Source organism: Canis aureus, chromosome 27 (genome assembly GCF_053574225.1).
Source record: "Canis aureus isolate CA01 chromosome 27, VMU_Caureus_v.1.0, whole genome shotgun sequence".
Taxonomy (NCBI): domain Eukaryota; kingdom Metazoa; phylum Chordata; class Mammalia; order Carnivora; family Canidae; genus Canis; species Canis aureus.
In genome coordinates, this window is record NC_135637.1 from 9,452,706 (window position 1) to 9,472,689 (window position 19,984).

At 46.2% G+C, this 19,984-nt stretch overlaps 1 protein-coding gene across 1 annotated transcript in view; it reads right to left on the reverse strand.

Annotated features, from left to right (window-relative positions):
• Positions 1–18,197, reverse strand: part of DNAH10 (dynein axonemal heavy chain 10) — a 133,421-nt gene extending 115,224 nt beyond the window's left edge. Inside the window, exons 1-9 of the mRNA XM_077875303.1 lie at positions 18,048–18,197; positions 13,448–13,548; positions 12,260–12,368; positions 9,118–9,233; positions 7,357–7,567; positions 6,686–6,843; positions 5,287–5,517; positions 3,425–3,615; positions 1,728–1,926 (exon numbers count right to left, since the gene is read on the reverse strand). Of these exons, the coding sequence (XP_077731429.1) occupies positions 1,728–1,926; positions 3,425–3,615; positions 5,287–5,517; positions 6,686–6,843; positions 7,357–7,567; positions 9,118–9,233; positions 12,260–12,368; positions 13,448–13,540 (1,308 nt within the window). The 5' untranslated portion in view covers positions 13,541–13,548; positions 18,048–18,197. The remainder of the gene's footprint in view (positions 1–1,727; positions 1,927–3,424; positions 3,616–5,286; positions 5,518–6,685; positions 6,844–7,356; positions 7,568–9,117; positions 9,234–12,259; positions 12,369–13,447; positions 13,549–18,047) is intronic.
• Between the last annotated feature and the right edge of the window lie 1,787 nt (positions 18,198–19,984).

Here is a 19,984-nt window from a genome sequence, read left to right on the forward strand (position 1 = left end):
ATTGGGCTCCTTGCAGGGAGCCTGCTTTCTCCCTCTGCCTGTGTCTTTGCCTCTCTCTGTGTCTCTCATAAATAAATAAATAATCTTTTTAAAAAATTTTATCTTTTCCACGTGTGTTTTGTAAAGGAAGGCTTATGGGACAGCTGTGCACACACATAAACAAGTCACTGAGATTTGCGTGTCCCCTGCTCCTCACCACATAGAGTATGTGACGCAGCACAAGCACAGGATTCCAGTGGGCCCACCACGCACAGCAGTTCTGGGACATTCTCATGTCACATCAACAAGCACAAGGACAGCAGCTGCTCTGAGACACCACGTTCTCCCTTCAAACCACACTTTACTTCAAACACAGGAGGCTGGGAACCGTTCTGAGAAACATGCCTGAATAGGAAACCTACCATATGCCTTCTTACTCCTGTACCTTAGCCCACTGCACACCCTGAAATGATGACAGAAGACAGGCGGCAGAGATAGCACCTCCTTCCCCACTCTTCCTCACTTGTCACCAAGCAGGGAGTAGAGAAGCCAGGAGTAGAGAAGCCTGGAAGAATGTGCCACACCGAGAAGCAAGAGCAAACCAGCTGAGCTTGTTGTGTGCAGCGCTGCCACTGATCTGGCAACAGTGACATATGTCTGTGCCCACGGGTGACAAAGTACAAACTGTATCCTCTCAGTGATTCCAGATATGCGCTAAATGCCCTGTATTTGCATTTTAAGCCAACATTGCACAATTTAAAGATGAACAGTTATTCCAATTCATGGAATAATATAAATGTTTAATTTCCCTTTACTCTCTTTTCTTTGCCACAACCATGGCAAACAAACAAAAACTAAAGCCTGCTGAGGCGAGAGACATCAGAAGAAAGGGAAAAACTTTATATTTTAATGTTTTTTTTAAAAAAGATTTTATTTATTTATTTGACACAGATAGAGAGAGAGAGTGCACAAGCAGGCAGAGCCAACATGGGGCTCGATCTCAGGACCCTGAGATCATGATCTGAGCCAAAGGCAGATGCTTAACTGACTGAGCCACCCAGGCATCCCTATTTTAATGCTTTTAATAGCATTTTTTCCTGCATTTTGAACCAGGGGGTCCCACATCTGTTTGCGCTGGGCGCTGCGGGTTATGTGGCTGGCTCTGGATTTGCTCCTGTTGTTTCTCTAGTGGGTAAGCACAGGCGCCTGGCACAAATGAGTTCTCAACAAATATTGAGAATGAATGGATGGGTGGAATTCATCCAATCAGCCGGTAAGCCCTTTTACAATCACTTCGGAGAGGGAGGGATCAAGTAAACGGGGAGTCCCTGGCAGATGGTCAGCAGCTGATGCAGTGAGCAAGCATGAGGTGCCTTCAGGAGAGAAACAAGAGAGAAGCCTTGGACCGGACTTTGAGAAGTTCCAACACTTATGGGAGGACTGAGGAGGGGGATCTTGCAAAAGACACTGAGAAAGAATGGCTAGAGGCCAAGGGACAGTCAAAAGCAGGGTGAAAAGGAGGGGTGTCACGGAAAACAAGGAAAAGGCACAATAGGCCTGGTGTGGCTCTGGTATATTCTGGTACATTTTATGGGCTCTCAACTGCTTCCGTCTTCCAGACCCTGTCTCCTGCCCTCCCCCTTACATGGAAGGTGTGCCGTCAAAGAGCCAAACTTCTTTCCATCAGGCAAGTCCCCACCCCAGCCAGCTGCATGTGCAACAGAGAAAAGCTGTGCCAGCCTTCCCACCTGCAAAATGTCACAGAGGTCCTGGCAGATGGAGGCCATGTAATCCGTTCTCTCAAACAGCCGCTTTTGGTCAAACTCCCACCGAGCTTCTCTCCCTGAAGCTTCAATCTTGGCCCGGGTATCAAAATAGGCCTTTTTCCACATGTGCAGGACATTCCTGGCCTCCAAGGTTTTGTGCTGGGCGCTGGCTCGATTTTCTCTGTGAAGAAAAGGAGAGGCAGCGATGGGGACAGGTGGAGCTTCAGTGTGTCCCAGCCGCACACCACAAGGTGAGGTGGACTCCTCACCAAGGAGCAGGGCTTGCCTGGTCTCACAACCTCAGGGACAGCTTACCGGGCGGGCTGCTGCTCTGCCCCACTTTGCAAGGGCACAACACCCCTGTGCATCTGCAAGGCCAGGGATTGCAAATCACCCCTCAGGCTGACCTCCGCCGCAGCTGCCCACTCAACCCGTGAGCTGAGGCTCCCCAAGAAGCTGTCTGCCTGAGCTGGAAAGGGAACAGGCGGCCCTAGGCTCCAGGCCAGAAGGCCAAAGAGTGAAGAGATAATACCAAGGTTTCGGTACCTATTTCACTTGTATAGAATTTTTTTTTTAAGATTTTATTTATTTATTCATGAGACACACACACAGAGAAGCAGAGACACAGGCAGAGGGAGAAGCAGGCTCCCCACAGGGAGCCCGAAGCAGGACTTGATCCCAGGACCCCAGGATCACGACCTGAGCTGAAGGCAGACGCTCAACCACTGAGCCACCCAGGTGCCCGATTTTTTTTTTTTTTTTAAGAAAGTGAAGATCTACAACTCCTTTCACATTTGATCCCAGAGGCTCTCCCACCTCAGGGGACCAGGGTCCAGACCTGGGACTTGGTCTCTCCCAGGATAACTAAGGAAAACAGTCCTGATTAAAATAAAATAACCTACAGGGCACCTGAGTGTCTCAGTCAGTTGAATATCAGATTCTTGGTTTTGGCTCAGGTCATGATCTCAGGGTCCTGGGATTGAGCCCCACTTCAGGGTTCCTACTCAGCAGGGAGTCTGCTTCTCCCTCTACCCTTCCTCCCCCACTCACACACACTCTCTCTCACTCTCTCTAAAATAAATAATATTTTTAAATTAAATTAAATAAAATAACCTATAAATCCACACAACAGGGTATTACTTGGCCATAAAGAGGAAGGAAGCACTGACCCTTGCTCCAACACCATTGAACTTTGAAAACATGATGCTGAGTGAAAGAAGCCCGTCATAAAAGACCCCATGTTGGATGACTCCATGGCATAGGCAAATCCACAGAGGTAGAAAGTAGATCTGTGGTTGCCCAGGGCCAGGTGAGTCAGAAAGACCAGAGATGACAGCTAAAGAGTATGGGGTTTCTTTTTGAATTGAAGAAGATATTCTACAATCGATTATGGTGATGGACACATGACTCTGAATACCATCAAGGAGTCACTGAATTGTACATCATAAATGGGTGAATTGTATGGTGCCTGAATCATGTTTCAATAAAGCTGTTTAAGATCTTTTTTTTTAAGTAGGTGCTACACCCATTATAGAGCCCAGTGTGGGGCTCAAACAACCCTGAGACCAAAACCTGAGCTGAGATCAAGACCTAGATGCTTCACTGACTGAACCACTCCGGCGCCCCAAAAGCTATTTAAGATCTTAAAGAAAAAAACATAAAGCGTCGTTACTTCTTACTTGAACAAAGTGCGCAGATTGACCACTTTGCAGACTCTTTCAGCAATTTCCCAGGCAATCCGCTCCATGAGTGGGATCATTCTTTCATCTTTATTGTAGTGTCGGGAGATAATCCACACCATCCTCAGTGCACTCATCATGGAGGGGATTGTCTCCAAGACGACGTGAAAGCTGGATCCATGGGTTATATTCTAACAGAAGAGAGCAAGTGACCTTAGCCTTGGGGTCAAGAAGTTTCATAAAAGCAACACATACACAGGAAATTTCACTCTCCCTAAGTCAAAAAAAAAAGAAAAACATATATGCTTCTTATGGGAGGAAGTGTTTCACCACCAAAAGACATTTGAAAAAAAAAAAAAAAGACATTTGAAATAGGTCTGGAGGCATGGATGTGGAAAGACAGATAAGATTTACAAATGAAAGTAAATAAAGCCATTTGCACAAGTATGGGTGTGTGTGAGTATACATATAGGTAAAGAGAGAGTAAGAAAAAGAAATATACAGAAAAAGAATACATATGTGTATCTATGAGTATACACATACATGCCCAGTACACATTATATGCAGCAGATTGTATTTTCCAAACGCAGCCACAACAACATCTTGACTGTGTCCCCTCACCATTAAGAGATGGCATCATCTTCTCCACCCCCTCAAATCTACACAGACTGTCAACTTCCTTAGTCAGTAAAATATGGCAGAGGTAATGCTGTACCACTTCTGAGCACAGCCCTTAGCTAGTCTGCTTTTGGTCTCTTGGAAGCCAGCCACCAGGTAAGAAGTGTGACTGTCCTGTTACCCTAAAGCCACCAGACTTGAGACATCCAAACCACATGAAGAAATCCTGGGGGATGAGATACCACATGGAGAGAAAGAGGCCAAGGAGCAAGCAGGTACCAGCTATGTGGCCAAAGAAGCCATTTGGAAGCGGGTCTTGAAGCCCGGTCACCCAAGCTGTTGTACCTGGAGCCAAGATGAACTGCCTGGCTAAGTTCTCCCCAAATTCCTGACCCACAAAACGGGAAAACAAAGAAAATATTTGTCATCAAGAAAGTGAGAAAGCCCACAGGCTAGGATAGTGCAAATCACATATCTGATAAGGATCTTGTATTCAAACAAAAAATTTTATCTAACTCCTGAATCAACAAGACAAATCAAAAATGGGGAAAAGATTAAAACAGACATTTTATCAAAAATATGTGAATGGCCCAAGAAGCACATGAAAAAAGTGTTCAGCCTCATTAGTTATTGGGGAATGTAAGTCAAAATCCCAATGAGATAGTTTATTATGCATAAAAGATGAATGCTTGCACTTTACAGAAAATACCTAGAATGGGCAAAATCATAGAGACAGAGAATGGAATAGAAGTCACCAGGGGTACCAGGAGAGGGGAATACTTAGGTCAGGGGTTCATAATTTATGTTAGAGGTGACGAAATGCTTACTTACAGGTGTTGAGGATGGGTGCCCAACATCGTGTGTGTGTTTGTGTGTGTGTGCGCGCGCGTGTATAGTGCAACTAAACTACCCACTTACACACAGTTAAAATAATCCATGTCACATGCATGCTACCACAGTTGCTTAAATGCTGAATTAAAAAAGGGAACTGGGCAGCCCAGGTGGCGCAGCGGTTTAGCACCTCCTTCAGCCCAGGGCGTGATCCTGGAGACCCGGGATTGAGTCCCACGTCGGGCTCCCTGCATGGATCCTGCTTCTCCCTCTGCCTGTGTCTCTGCCTCTCTGTGTGTGTGCCTCTCATGAATAAATAAATAAAATCTTTAAAAAAAAAAAAAAGGAAACTAAATCCATGTGAGATCTAAGTCACAGAGCTGACTTTCCAAAGTGCAGTATGCCCAGAGTACCTTGAAATGGCGCTCCACGGTGGACAGGAACCGCACATTGTCTGAGGCCTCCATGTGGAGCTTGAATAACTCTGTTAAGACCGGCTGCAGGTTAGCCACAAGCATAGAATCAGACTCCCTGATCACATCCAAGACTTTCCTGACTATTGGAAGTTTTGTTTGCTCGTGGAGTGCACTCAGGGTTGCGTTTCTTTCCCGCCAGAACTCAATTTCGGCCAGAGGACCATTACCCTGAGAGGAGGTGACATGAACATACAAACTGTCACCATTGGCATGGCATGAACACCTGTGGTTGCTTCTACAGCATCCCTCCCTCTCTTCCCAGCTGCTCCAAATAGGAACCAATCCATGCACTTGACCCAGAATGGTCCAATCAGAGTGAATCTCAGGACTCTGGCTCAGAATATTGAACAAACCTGCACCCCGATGTTTCTAGCAGCAATGGCCACAATAGCCAAACTGTGGAAGGAGCCTCGGTGTCCATCGAAAGATGAATGGATAAAGAAGATGTGGTTTATGTATACAATGGAATATTACTCAGCTATTAGAAATGACAGATACCCACCATTTGCTTCAACGTGGATGGAACTGGAGGGTACTATGCTGAGTGAAGTAAGTCAATCAGAGAAGGACAAACATTATATGTTCTCATTCATTTGGGGAATATAAATAATAGTGAAAGGGAATAGAAGGGAAGGGAGAAGAAATGTGTGGGAAATATCAGAAAGAGAGACAGAACGTAAAGACTGCTAACTCTGGGAAACGAACTAGGGGTGGTAGAAGGGGAGAAGGGCGGGGGGTGGGAGTGAATGGGTGACGGGCACTGGGGGTTATTCTGTTTGTTAGTAAATTGAACACCAATAAAAAATAAATTAAAAAAAATAAAAATAAATAAAAAAAAGAATATTGAACAAAGACACTCTGCCTTTCTCAAGACAATGTGATGTGGAGATGAACAAGTTGCCACCATGAAGGACAGCAGCCTGAGGAGGAAGCCCCCACAGAGAGGAGGGTGGAAATGAGATGAGGGATTCCGAGAGAAACACAGCAGAAACAAACCATACCTGAAATCAGCCCCACCTCTGGACTTTTCACAGTTATGTGAACCAGCAAATTGTCTCTTGTTTAAGCCAGCTGAATTAGGTTTCCTGTTTTGGGCAGCCCCAGCATCCTGACTGACATACAGTATTATTTTTGTCAATCCAGGGTATGACCTGGCAACATGCTAACATCAGAAAGCCCAAGAATGACAGCTTGGATATGTTTGCTTTGATCTTTTAAGGAGGTCACAAAACAGTAAGAAAAGAAGTTGGATCAAAGAGATTCCCAGACTCCTGGCTCTTTCTCCAGTGGCCAGCGTGAACTGTCAGGGAATCTGCAAAGGCATCGCCTGAGTTACCTGAGGAGTCTTTTTCAGCTGGCCCTCGACAGTGGCAGATATCAGATTTAACCAGTTTATCACACACTGCTCTAAGATTTCAACGACTTCCGGGTTAACGGCCAGTTCAGACACCTCTCTCTTTAAGCTGATGCTTGGCATTTCTAACTTGATCTCACCTAGTAGAACAGAAATGGTCGGTTAGCCACTAGTTTGGAGGAAATGATTACAGACAATAGTGTTCAAGTGAATCAGATGGTTCTTTTCTCCAGACATCAGTACAGTGAGATCTAATACATCCCCCATCCTGATCTATCTATATTTCATTTCCTCCCATTAGAATGCAACTAAACATTGTCATGTTCAAGAATGATTACACAGGGATCCCTGGGTGGCGCAGCGGTTTGGCGCCTGCCTTTGGCCCAGGGCGCAATCCTGGAGACCCGGGATCAAATCCCACATCGAGCTCCCGGTGCATGGAGCCTGCTTCTCCCTCTGCCTATGTCTCTGCCTCTCTCTCTCTCTCTCTGTGACTATCATAAATAAATAAAAGTTAAAAAAAATTACCTGCAAAAAAAAAAAAAAAAAAAAGAATGATTACACATTAAAACAAAAGACTCCTGGACTCTTAACTTTCCTTCTTAAAGGAAATGCATCATGCTTCACTAAATGGGAGCAAAAGGAAGCCTTACCTTCAAGTTGCTGCATTGTTCCTTGAATACTGTTTGCAAACTTCTGAATGTTCATTAAAAATTCATCTCGTATTAACTGAATGCTGTGATATGCTTCCCCGGGCATGTTGGGTAGATCCATTTCATGCTCAAAAGACTCAGAGATTTCCGCAGATGTAAATCCCATGGACGCGTCCTTGTGCTGATTGAAGGACAGACCTGGCAGGAAAACCTGAAACAAATCCCACAGTGTTCAAGGTCACGCACTTACACTGCCTCTGGCTTCGAATATTCTGTCAGAGGAGGCACAGATATAACTACAAAGTGGAAACTACTCAAGCCTGAAGCACAGACCTGAAGACAGATCAACTGAGCTAAAATGATCCCAGGATAAGAACTGAGCCAAGCCTGAGGAGACTACCCAGGAAATAATACTGTGTTTCTGTGGCCGCCATCGGCCCCCAGGCTGCTGGGTCTGTTACTATGGCACCAACAAGAGGAGAACCAGGTGTTATCGACTTGGCTCAGCACCAGGCTAGTTCATGTGAGGGATAAAATAAAGAAAGGGATGGGGCACCTGGTTGGCTCAGTCCATAGAGCATGCGACTCTTGATCTCGGGGTTGTTAGTTCAAGCCCCACGCTAGGCATAGAGATTACTTAAATAAATAAAAATCTAGGGGCACCTAGGTGGCTCAGTGGTTGAGCATCTGCCTTTTGCTCAGGTCATGATCCTGAGGTCCTGGGATTGAGTCCTGCATCGGGCTCCCCTCTGCCTGTGTCTCTGCTTCTCTCTCTGTGTCTCTCATGAATAAATAAATAAAATCTTTAAGAAAAAGAACCCACAATATTTGACCCCTGGTTTCACAGCCTGGATTCTGCTGACCACACACTCACAGTGACATCCAACATGTCCTCTCCCCAGCAGAACATCTTGGCTCCACTTACCTCCCATTCCCTCCCCTGATTGAACTCCAGTCTCAACAACCATTCCCCCTCCAGACTCTTCCACAGCCTCCTATTGGTCTATTCTTCCCTTCAGCTTTTTGCCTCCCTCCCCAACTCCCATGGTACAATTTTCACACAACAGCCAGAGGAACGATGCAAACTAGCTCATGTTATTCCCCTACCAAAAACCTACCCTCCTTTCTAACCTTCTCCACTCTTCTCCAGCTGCACTGACCCTCCTTCTGCTCCTGGACCAAGCTATGTCTGCTCCTGCCTCAGGACTCTTGGGCATGCTATCTTTTCTGCCCAGGATGTTCTCCACCCCCTGCACCCCAGATCTTCACATGTCTGATTCAGGTCTCGGCTCAATGTCACAACCTCAGAGGGGTCTCTCTTGACTACCTCAGCCTCACCCTGTGACACTTCCCTAGTAACTTATCATTAGCAGAATTAATATGTTCATGAATGGGTTTTTTTAATTGTTTGTCTATCAGACATCACCTCCTCAGTGAGGCCATCCCTTACCACCACTTCCTGCACACACAAACACACACACATGTGCACGCACACAGTCCATTTCTATCACATTACTAGGGTCTATATAATCTATGCCACTTGCTGCCACCTGATTATTTTCCAGCTTACGAACCTGTGTTTCACGTCTTTCCCCCTAGAGCACAGAGATCAGCTCCTAGAGCACAGAAATCTAGTCCATGTCAATTGCTGCTCTACCCTCAGGGTACCCAGTGGCACCTGGGACCTAAGAGCTGTTGGACACTCCTTCTTTGTGGAATAAATGAATCAGATGGCCTGAATCTTACAAAATCCACAGTTACCTGACACATGATATTCTTCAGAAAATGAAGCATATTCGCATTGATAATTCCATACTCCAGAGTCTTAGGCATGATCTCCATGGCTTCCTTCATGTCTGTAGCTTCAGAGATCATCTCTGCATGGGAAAATATTCAGAGGATGAGTCACATGGGGAGGTGGCAGGCACTGAACTCTTCCAAGTGTCCAGGAATCTGCTCCTTCTTCCCGAGTAGCTACCCAGGAACGTTTCAGGCACAGACTCAAAATTATGCTGATGTTGGGGCACCTGGATGGTTTAGTGGTTGAGCTTCTGCCTTTGGCTCAGGTCATGGGATCAAGTCCCACATCAGGCTCCCTGCAGGGAGTCTGCTTCTCCCTTTGCCTATGTCTCTGCCTCTCTCTCCCTGTCTGTGTCTTTCATGAATAAATAAGTAAAATCTTGGAGGATCCCTGGGTGGCTCAGCGGTTTGGCACCTGCCTTTGGCCCAGGGTGTGATCCTGAAGACCTAGGATGGAGTCCCACCTCAGGCTCCCTACATGGAGACTGCTTCTCCCTTCTCTGTTACTATGGCACCAACAAGAGGAGAACCAGGTGTTATCGACTTGGCTCAGCACCAGGCTAGTTCATGTGAGGGATAAAATAAAGAAAGGGATGGGGCACCTGGCTGGCTCAGTCCATAGAGCATGTGACTCTTGATCTCGGGGTTGTTAGTTCAAGCCCCACGCTGGGCATAGAGATTACTTAAATAAATAAAAATCTAGGGGCACCTAGGTGGCTCAGTGGTTGAGCATCTGCCTTTTGCTCAGGTCGTGATCCTGAGGTCCTGGGATCGAGTCCTGCATCGGGCTCCCCTCTGCCTGTGTCTCTGCCTCTCTCTCTGTGTCTCTCATGAATAAATAAATAAAATCTTTAAGAAAAAGAACCCACAATATTTGACCCCTGGTTTCACAGCCTGCTTGTGTGTCTCTCTCTATGTCTATCATGAATAAATAAAAAATCTTTTAAAAAAATAAGTAAAATCTTTTTAAAAAATTATGCTGATATCTATACAGACGAATCCTTTGGCCCGAGTGATGTAAGCCAAGTGCTGTGGTCCCCGGGGCCCCCACAAACAGCGCTACATAGCTGCACCGCCCAGCAGACTTGGCCTCAGCGTTTACAGCCAGACAAGGATAGACACAGTTGTGTTTTCTAGAAATGTTTGCTGGGTTCCTTGCTTTGCCTGAGTCCCCACTCCCGGCAACACCTGCCCAATTCATTGCCAGAGTCCCTTCTGAGTCAGGAATATTTTTAAAGACAGATTTGGTAACAGCCTACTCTGTGGCCGGGTTTCATTTTACATGTCTTTATTCCACCCGACCAAACATTGATGAGCACAGTAGACATTTTGAAGGTCACTTGGGCTCTTCCCTTAGCCTCCTTGGGAAATAAAATAGAAATGCCACAAATATATCAACCAAGGCAGTTATTTCACTGGCTTTGGACCCACCTCTGTGTCAACCTTATTCTGTCTTCAGTATGCTTCTGTGTATCAAACTCTTCTTTACTCAAATAAATTTGTTTCAAAGGGAAAGTACATAAGAACCCAGAATGCAAAAGAAAGAGCCTGATCTCCAAATGCCTGGATGGCTCAGGGGTTGAGCGTCTGCCTTCAGCTCAGGGTGTGATCCGGGAATCCGGGATCAAGTCCCACATCGGGCTCCCTGCATGGAGCCTTCTTCTCATCCCTCTGCCTGTGTCTCTGCCTCTCTGTGTCTCTCATGAATTAATAAAATCTTTTAAAAATAAAGACAACTTATCTAACATATATCGTTGATTTGTTAACTCTGAACTCAGCTGGCACAATAACTCACACCTGAACTAAGTTCATCTAATACGTCTGCGTCATCTGTGAGAAAAGTCACAGCCTCCTTGTGCTCAGGAACGCTAGACAGTGCTTCAGTACTATGCTGGAGGCCATTTTAGTGGAATCACCAACAAAAAGCACAAAAAATGTGAAAATCATGGCACTGAAGAGACCACATTAAGGACAGTTGTTTACAGTACAAGAGTTAAAATGCATCCCTGTGACTCAAATGTTTCCCCATTAAGAGGCAGGCACCCCGGCTGGCTCAGTTGGTAGAGTATGCAATGCTTGATCCCCAGGTCATGAGTTCAAGCCCCATGTTGGGTGTGAAGATTACTTAAAAATAAAATCTTATTTGAAGGGGCACCTGCACCCAATGTTTATAGCAACAGTGTCCAAAAGAGCCAAAATACAGAAAGAGCCCAAGTGTCCATTGACAGATGAATGGATACAGAAGATGTGGTATATATACAATGAAACACTACTCAGCCATCAAAAAGAACGAAATCTTGCAATGAAATCCCTCTAACTAGAGGGTATTATGCTAAGTGGAATAAGTCAATCAGAGAAAGACAATTATATGGTTCACTCATATGTGGAATTTAAGAAACAAAACAGATGAACATAAGGAAGGGGAAGAAAAATAAAATAAGATGAAAAACTGAGAGGCAGGCAAACCATGAGAGATGCTGAACTCTAGGAAGTAAACTGAGGATTGCTGGAGGGGATGAGAATGGGGGGATGGGGTAACTGGGTGATGGGCATTAAGGAGGGCATGGGATATAATGAGCACTGGGTGTTATATGCAACTGATGAGTCACTAAATTCTACCCTTGAAACTAAATAAATAAATAGATAAATAAAATCTTTAAAAAGTCCAATGTTTGGGATCCCTGGGTGGCGCAGCGGTTTGGCGCCTGCCTTTGGCCCAGGGCGCGATCCTGGAGACCCAGGATAGAATCCCACATCGGGCTCCCGGTGCATGGAGCCTGCTTCTCCCTCTGCCTGTGTCTCTGCCTCTCTCTCTCTCTCTGTGACTATCATAAATAAAAATAAAAAAAAAATTAATAAAAAGTCCAATGTTTCCCCATCCTATGCATATCCACAAATGACCTCAAGGCATTGCAAGCATTGATTTGGGGGTTATGAAAATATGTGAGTAGGTGCATTTGGAAATATGGAACCCCCAAATAATGAGGATTGCCTGTCCTGAAAAAAAAAATTGTATTCTCAAGAAAGTGTAAAAATTATGAATCACACAGATGCACAGCCATGTGCATATACAGCCACCCTCATGCACACACACAGAATATACCTTTTGTGTTTCTGAGAAAATATACCACATTCTGGTCCAGAAACTCCTCAGGAACAGGAGTACATAGCACATTGAGATAGGTCTTTTCCACAATGTGCCTCACGGTTCTCTGAAATGTGGGGACAAGAAACTGTTAGGCTGAGAGATGCCCACTCACCCAGATGACCTAACATTCAAGCACACCTGAGCCCTCCTCTCTGCGCCTTCTCATCTCCCTGGCTGACAACGGGCCCTAGCAGACCACACACACACACACACACACACACACACACACACGTGCACGCAACAACACACCCAGACTTGAGTGCTCAGCCCGACTCCTATTAACTGGCCAATGCAGCCACATTTGAATCAGCAGACCTGGGAAAAGTCTAGATGGAGCTTTCCTAGGCTGTACATTGCAACAAATAGGGTTGAATTTGCTTTCAGGAGTGGGGTATATCCATGAAGCAGTTCAAAGGAATTTCATTTAGCACAGGCCAGGCTAGTTGCTTATGTCCTGGCTTTAAACTCCACCACTGGGATTTGTGAAGTAGAAGGTTACCTCAGCAGGCCTAGGTTGCCCAAACCTTGCCTGTTCCAAAGGCTTTCAAGCTGGTCCTTAGCCAGCTCCTGGGTGATAACTTCTGTTTTTGGAACAGCTTGCCTGATGTGTCTCTGTATGCCTGGGGCCTTGGGTCATGCCAGGTCTTACACTAGCAATGTGATCAGTGGTCAATGCTTGTTTTTGTTGGCCTGGGACCCTGGTCACATGATATCAGTTTGGCTTCCAAAAGGCTAGAGACTGAACCCAGGAGAAACTCTGGAAAGCAAGGCTTGGGTGAGATTCCCGGACTGAGAAAACTTCCTGTGTGTTCTCACACACAGTCACCAAGAGAACCAACATGTCCACGCCAGCCTCGGAGATCTTGGGTCCCTCCTTCCCCCAGACTCTGCCATATGTACTTTTTTCTTTGTTGAATCCACTCTGCATCCTCTGATGGCAATAAACTATAACCACAAGTATAAAAGTTCTTCTGGGTCCTGTGAGTCATTCTAGCAAATCACTACATCCAAGGGTAGCTGTGGGGACTCCCAACATAGGATCCTTCCATCTCTCTGCCTTGCATGAACTATCAGTTATCCAGACTCAGCGGAGGGGAGGAAATTCCCATTATCCCATCAAGGGGGAGACAGAGCCCAGCGTACCTTGACAGGGAGGTCTTCAAAAGTCTCTTTGTCCACTTCTTTGTTCTCTATGCCAAGTATAGGCGGATACGTGGAATTGTTTCTCAGCTGCATATTCTTAGCTGCAAAGCATTATTCAGTGTGCAAAATGAAATGATCAGAAAAGTAGATTTCTTACCATCAAGAGCAGGCCTGCATCTTGTACAACAGCATATTTCATCCTATAGGCATGTTATCAAAAAGCAACACATACGTTTTCCACAAATGAATCCTGTCATAGCCTTGATGTACATTATAATGATGGGAGTCTTTGTATTTCTGATGGGTGGGTTCAGTTGGAAGTTTAATGTGTATGTGTGCATGTGTGCATGTCCCAGCTACCACATGCAATGAGTGACTTTCCTGAGATTTTTACCTAAGAGGGAGTTTTATCACAAGAACACGAATTATAGCTCACATATTAGCATTTATTCTATTTTCTCTATAAAACTCAAAACTTGTGGGGGATTAAAAGAAAAGTAACCTAAGTAAAATGAATACATATATCTCTCAAGTCTCCTGTTACCGATACAGATCTGTAAACTTCAGAACCTGCTGGTCCTAGGCCCAAGAGTTACTGACAAATCCAGTGATCACAGAGAAGAGAGAGCTTTCCCAAAAACAGTTCGGCTTTTACTGCAAAAGGTGCCATACAAAGCCAGTGTGGCTTTGGAATCAAATCAGTGTGTGGGGTCTACTGGTCTACTCCTGGTTTTCTCACCCATAAAATGGAGACAATAACATCTAGTGGTCAGACTCCAGATGATTTGATTATGGTGTGGTTCGGTGCCTGGCACACACACTGACTGGCAGAGGAAATAGTCTGTAGCCAGCAGTACCAACATCATTAGAGCACCCCCAACAGCCTGTTGCCAAAAACACACTTAGAAATGCACCAAGTGAATGCAGCACCACTAAACTGTCCACCTAGAAGTCGTTCCAATTGTTAAGTTTTATGTTATGCATATTTTACCACAATAAGAAGAAAAAATACACTTAAATATAGACTTGGAAGTAACATTAATTTGCTTTGCCCAGAAGACTTCCCTGATCTTTTTCTCTAAGCAGTCTCCTTCCACGGAAGTCTTTCTTGTCTAGAGGTTAATCACTGTGTCTTCATGAAGCGCCACAGTTAAGTATGGCTGTGGCCCATACCCACCATCCGTCTTATCAAAACCCAACTTGGCTGTTTGGCTCAGGTCATGATCCCAGAGTCCTGGGATCAAGTTCCACATCAGGCTCCCTGTAGGGAGCCTACTTCTCCCTCTGCCTATCTCTTCCTCTGTGTGTCTCTTATGAATACATAAAATATTTTTAAAAAAACTTAACTAGCCTTCCTGAGAACAGGCAGCCTGTGTTTCTGATCTCAGCATCCTGGCCCTGCAATCTGTACTACAGAAGGGAGGACATTTTGGTTAAAAACAAATACTTCTGAGAAGATAAGGATGACTAGCAGAGACACAGCCCATTGCCAAAGCCCCTTTCCCTCTGATTTTCAAATATTCAGTATCTTGTGAAAGTGATATGTCTAACCTACAGGTTTCATTCCTGTAAGGGCAGAAGTATCATGGGATAAGTGTGGCACAGGGGGCCGTTTAGCTCTGCTGGGTATGTGCATGATCTGGAGCACCATTTTCTCAGTCTCAGCCCTACTGGCTTTTTTTTTTTTTTTTTTTAAGATTTATTTATTAGAGACACAGAGAGAGAGGCAGAGACACAGACAGAGGAAGAAGCAGGCTCCATTCAGGGAGCCCGACATGGGACTCGATCCCAGGACCCCAGGATCACGCCCTGGGCTGAAGGTGGCGCGAAACCGCTGAGCCACCCGGGCTGCCCAGCCCTACTGGCTTTTGAGGCCAAATCATTCTTTGTGGTGGGCACTGTCCTGTGCATTTTAGGATGTTCAGTAGAATCCTTGACCTCTACCTCCTAGATGCCAGCAGCACCCATCCACCAATGGTAACAACCAAAATGTCTCCAGACTTCACCAAATGCCCCATGGGGGACCCAAGTCACCCCTGGTTAACAACCCTTGCCCCAGATACAGATGGCCAACACATGGAAAGACGCTCAACATCACTCATCAGGGAAATGCAAATCAAAACCACAATGAGATATCACCCACACCTGTCAGAATGGCTAAAATAAAAAAACACAAGAAACAACAAGTGTTGGTGAAGATATGGAGAAAAAAAGAACCCCCATGCACTGTTGGGGGGGATGCAAACGGGTGCAGCCACTCTGGCAAACAGTATGGAGGGCCCTCAGAAAGTTAAAAATAGAGAGAGAGAGACAAACCATAAGAGATTCTTACCTCTAGAAAACAAACTGTGGGTTACTGGAGGGGAGGTGGGGGGAGAGGATAACTAGGGAAAGGGCATTTAGGAGGGCATGCGATGGAATGAGCATTGGGTGTGATATGCAACTGATGAATCATTAAATTCTACCCTTGAAACTAATATACACTATAGGTTAATCAATTGATGAAAAAAAAAAGAGCTACCCTCCAATCTAGCAATTGCACTACTGGGTATTTATCCAAAGAATGCAAGAACACTAACTCAGAAAGATACATGCATCCCTATGTTCATTGCAGCATTATTTACAGTAATAAAATTATGAAAGCAGCTCAAGTATCTATGAATAGACAAATAGATAAAGATGTGGTGTATCTACATGCACAATGGAATATTATCAGCCATAGGAAAGAATGAAACTTTGCCATTTGCAACAATACGGATGGAGGCAGAGAATATTATGCTAAGTGAAATACATGTTAAGAGACAAATACCACATGATTTCACTCATATGTGGAATTTAAGAGACAAAATAAAGGGAAAAAAGAAAGAAAGAGGGATCCCTGGGTGGCGCAGCGGTTTGGCGCCTGCCTTTGGCCCAGGGCGCGATCCTGGAGACCCGGGATCGAATCCCACATCGGGCTCCCGGTGCATGGAGCCTGCTTCTTCCTCTGACTATGTCTCTGCCTCTCTCTCTCTCTCTCTGTGACTATCATAAATAAATAAAAATTTAAAAAAAAAAAAAAAAAGAAAGAAAGATAAAATCCAAAACAGATTCTTAACTACAGAGAACACAGTGACAGTCACCAGATGGAAGGGGGTGGGCAGATGGGGGAAATAGGTGATGGGGATGAAGGAGGGCCTTTGGCCTGATGAGCACCGGGTGATGCTGAATCACAATATTGTACACCTGAAACTAATATAACACTGTTTACTGAAATTCAAATTCTAAAAACTTAATAAAATTTTAAAAAATATGTGCAACTGCCCAAAAAGAGATAAAATAAACAGTTTCAGGAATGAGGACAAAAAGACAATTCAGTTAGGTCAATAGTAGGAATACACCAGAAATAAGGGGCACCTGGGTGGTTCAGTGGTTGAGCATTTGCCTTTGGCTCAGAGTGTGATCCTGGGGTCCTGGGATCGAGTCCTGCATCAGGCTTCCTGCAGGGAGCCTGCTTCTCCCTCTGCCTATGACTCTGCCTCTCTATGTCTCTCGTGAATAAATAAATAAATAATCTTAAAAAAAATGAAATCACTCAACAACAGAAAAGAGAAGAGAAGGGATGCCTGGGTGGCTCATCGGTTGAGCATCTGCATTTGGCTCAGGGCACGATCCTGGGGTCCAGGATCAAGTCTCACATCGGGCTCCCTGCATGGAGCCTGCTTCTTCCTCTGCCTATGTTTCTGCCTCTCTCTCATGAAAAAAAATAATAAATAAATAAGAAATCTAAAAGAGCGAGAGAGAGAGAGAAAAGGAAGGAAAAAGAAAAAGAAAATTGCCAGCAGGAGAACTGGGACAAAGCATGAAGCTGAAGCCACTCCATCACTCCAGGAGAACCAGAGCCTGCAGAGACTCAGCAGGTGTCAGGCACACTCAGGTGTATTTACAGCAACTTCTCCAGCTCAGGCATTTCCACTGATTAGGAGTAAAAATCCTCCACTGGTGCCTCACACTGGCCAAAAGAAATGGTGCAAGTAGCTTGCACAAGGGGAAGGAAGCTGTGGCTACAAAACAGAATGTCCACCACATGACTGCCTGACCCCAACACTACTTGCACAGCAACGGGGGTTTCCTGTCCTGTGCTATATGGGCGCCTCCACAGCGATGGGGGGGTCCGCGTCCTGTGCTATATGGGCGCCTCCACAGCGATGGGGGGTCCGCGTCCTGCGCTATACCGGGTGCAACAGTGCACCCCCAGAATTCGCGCAGCCCAGACCCTCGGAACGGGACTCTACTTGGGAAGAGGGTCTTGCGTGTGTAAAAGCAGAGGTCATGGGGAGGCTGGCCCCTATTCCCGGTGGCCGTCCTACACAAGAGAAAGGGCTGGAAGGCTGACCCACAGAGGCAGAGAGGGAGGGATGCGCGTGCAGGCCACGCGAGGCCCGGGCGGGAGGGGCAGGGCAGATGCTCTACGCGCACCCGCTCCGCGGACCCCGGGGCTGAGGGCGGGGGGCTGGCAGCGGCAGTGTGCGGAAAACGCCCCCGGCCGCAGGCACCCCGCTCCGCCCCGCTCGCCCAGCCCCCCCCCTCCTCACCGGGAGCCCGCCCCTGCCTGACTCACCCCCGGTCTCGTCTCTCCGAGCGTCCTCCGCTTGCTCCGCGCCGCCCTCCGCTGCCGCCGCCGGCGAGTCGCCCTCTTGACCGCCGCGAGCAGGGAAGAAAAAAATGACACGTGGCCATCCATCCCACCGCGCGAGACCCCGGAGGCCCCTGCGCCCCCGACGCCCCGGGGGAGGTCGCGGGGAGACGCGGGAGCCCCGCCCTTGCGTGGAGCTCCGGCGGTTCACTGACCCCGCGACCCTGAGGACCCTGAGATGCTGGCGGGCGGGGGAGGGAGAAGGGGCGCCTGCTCCTCAGGTGCGAGTTCCCGGGCTTGTTAGGGCTTGTTACACCTGCCACCTGCCGGTCTGGAGCCTTCTGCCTCCCTGCTCACCCCTCCCTGCCCTCGTGGACTGGCGCCAACTTCTGAACCAACACAGTCATCTCGAAATGTTCCAGGTACCAAAGACAGCTTTAAGCGGCACCAAGTTCCCCAGGAGATGAAGGTCAAGGTCCCAGAGTGATCAGATGGTTCCACCAGCCCCCCTGGAAATATAAGTGACCAACAAGCTTAAGAAAGAGGCTCAACTCCACTAATTATTATTAAACATGTAATATAGATCAGGCAAGTGTAGCCCCCTTTCATTTGTGGGATCACCAGATATTAAAAAGATTGACAGTATCCAGTGTTGGCAAGACCCTTGGCTAACAGGAGCCTGGCCACTGCTGGGTGGGGACTGGCAGGGCCTTTCTAGAGAGCAGTTTGGCAGCCTATCTGTAGTGTAAATGCACACACCTAGGAAACCAGCAACTCTGCTTTTATAAACCTATACCACAGAGATACACAGTGTGAAGACAGGTGTGCATTGTTACTTTGTGGGAAAAAAATACTATGGAAAGGTAAATAGGGAATAGATAAATAAAATATGGTCTATCAATATACTTAAAACCTATAAAGTTATGTAGATCTATAGGTATTGACATGAAAATTTCTCAAGATGTATTTGAGGGAGACAAATCACAAAATAATACATATATAGATAGTATGATTGATTTTAGAAACTATGTATTAGCGTTATATATATGTAGGGAGAGATGATAGATCGACTGATTGATTCAAAGATCTGGCAAGATAGACAACAAACCAACAATAGTGGTTACCTATTGGAAAGGGTAATGGAATGGGAGGAGGACTTAAGGAATGGTGAAGGCTTGCTTTTCCACTTTTTACTTTATATCATTCTATGTCATGTGAATTTTTAGAAGAATGCCCTTCAGTAATACTTGCCATTTTTTAAAATTTAAAGTCATGGGGCACTGGTGACTCACTGGTTGAGTGTCTACCTTTGGCTCAGGTCGGGATCCCTGGGCCCTGGGATCAGTCACGCATCGGGTTCCCCAAGGGGTGCCTGCTTCTCCCTCTGCCTATGTCTGTCTCTGCCTCTGTGTGTCTCTCATGAATACATAAATTAAAACTTTTAAAAATAAATACAATTTAAAGTCATGACATAAGATGTAATGAGTCATGATTACATAATACATACACATGATTCCATTTTCTTATTTCAAAAAATATGCGCTTACCTATTAGGACAGCATCTTGGGCTTGCCGCTGCTAGTTGCGGACACTAGCACCCTTTTTCCTACCACCACCCTCGCCAGCATCTATTTGTCTGCATTCGTATAATTTTTAACTGGGAGGAGAGAAGTCCTGCCTGGGGGCAGGGACAGAAATAGAAACTGGCCCCATTCCAGGTCCTGCGACAGACCAGGGCCCTATGCAAAGGATCTAATACTGCCCAAGTGTCTTCATAAGCAGAAAGGGACAGTGTGGGCCACGGCGCTGCGGGGGGAGGCGCCAGAACCCTACACCGTATCCTGGTGCCTCCGGGATCGGGATGGGCGGCGTTGAGTCTCTAGGGACAGCTCAGCAGCAGGGAGGCGCTGGCACTCTGGCGG